This window comes from Mastomys coucha, unplaced genomic scaffold (genome assembly GCF_008632895.1).
Source record: "Mastomys coucha isolate ucsf_1 unplaced genomic scaffold, UCSF_Mcou_1 pScaffold3, whole genome shotgun sequence".
In the NCBI taxonomy this organism is placed as follows: domain Eukaryota; kingdom Metazoa; phylum Chordata; class Mammalia; order Rodentia; family Muridae; genus Mastomys; species Mastomys coucha.
In genome coordinates this window covers 40,718,915-40,719,775 of record NW_022196909.1, presented here as the reverse complement: position 1 = coordinate 40,719,775, position 861 = coordinate 40,718,915, and the positions used below count along the sequence as shown (strand labels likewise).

At 44.5% G+C, this 861-nt stretch overlaps 1 protein-coding gene across 2 annotated transcripts in view; it reads left to right on the top strand.

The window, feature by feature from the left end:
• Positions 1–861, top strand: part of LOC116074544 (solute carrier family 5 member 4-like) — a 60,913-nt gene that overhangs the window by 48,219 nt on the left and 11,833 nt on the right. For both annotated transcript variants that reach the window (XM_031347178.1, XM_031347179.1), the window contains one exon: positions 363–513. In XM_031347178.1, the coding sequence (XP_031203038.1) occupies positions 363–513 (151 nt within the window). The remainder of the gene's footprint in view (positions 1–362; positions 514–861) is intronic.

Sequence of the window (861 nt, the reverse complement as noted above, 5' to 3'; positions counted from 1 at the left end):
AAAAAAAAAAAAAAACCTCCCAGATTAAAAGACAAGGATTTCATTACCACATCTTTTACATTCAAACATGATGAATTTCATTAAACCTTGCTGCATTCTGTGATGATGTATTCACTTTACATGAATAATCACAGTAACCAACACATACTGAAGCTTGACTGTGTTTCAATAACTTTCTAATTATTTTGTGTGCTCCAACTGATTGAATCTCCAAGAAAACTCCAGCAGTGATATATACTGATATACACTGATAGTTGCTAATAACTCTGAGTGTTTTATCCCTGAGTGGCTCTTTGATGTAGCAAATCACTCCTAAGCCTTGACATCCACTCTAACCAGAGCTTGCTCCCTCTGACCCCCAGGACTGCGAGGCCTGATGCTGTCGGTCATGTTGGCTTCTCTCATGAGCTCCCTGACCTCCATCTTCAACAGCTCCAGCACCCTCTTCACCATGGACCTGTATACCAAGATAAGGAAGAAGGCAACCGAGAGAGAGCTCATGATAGCCGGACGGTGAGGGAACCTGGTCTCTGCCTAGAACCTCTCTGAGGAGGGGGGGATATAGATAGGAGCTACAGAGCCCTGCCCTTTAGATTCAGGGAAACTGAAAATGTGGTTCTGTCGTAAACTTGGCTCGACCCAGAGAACACAGATTGACAATAGATCGTTGCAATAACATGAGGTTCATTGATCCACATACATGGAGTTGCCCACCCTCACGGGGGAGTCATCCCCGAATTCAGAAAGCAGACATCTTTTATACTTTACAGAAGGCAGATTTCTGCAACAGGGGTAGCTGGCTTACTCTGGTTGGTGGAACACAGGACAAAGGATCTCATCAGGCATTGGTGGGCTTGCTCA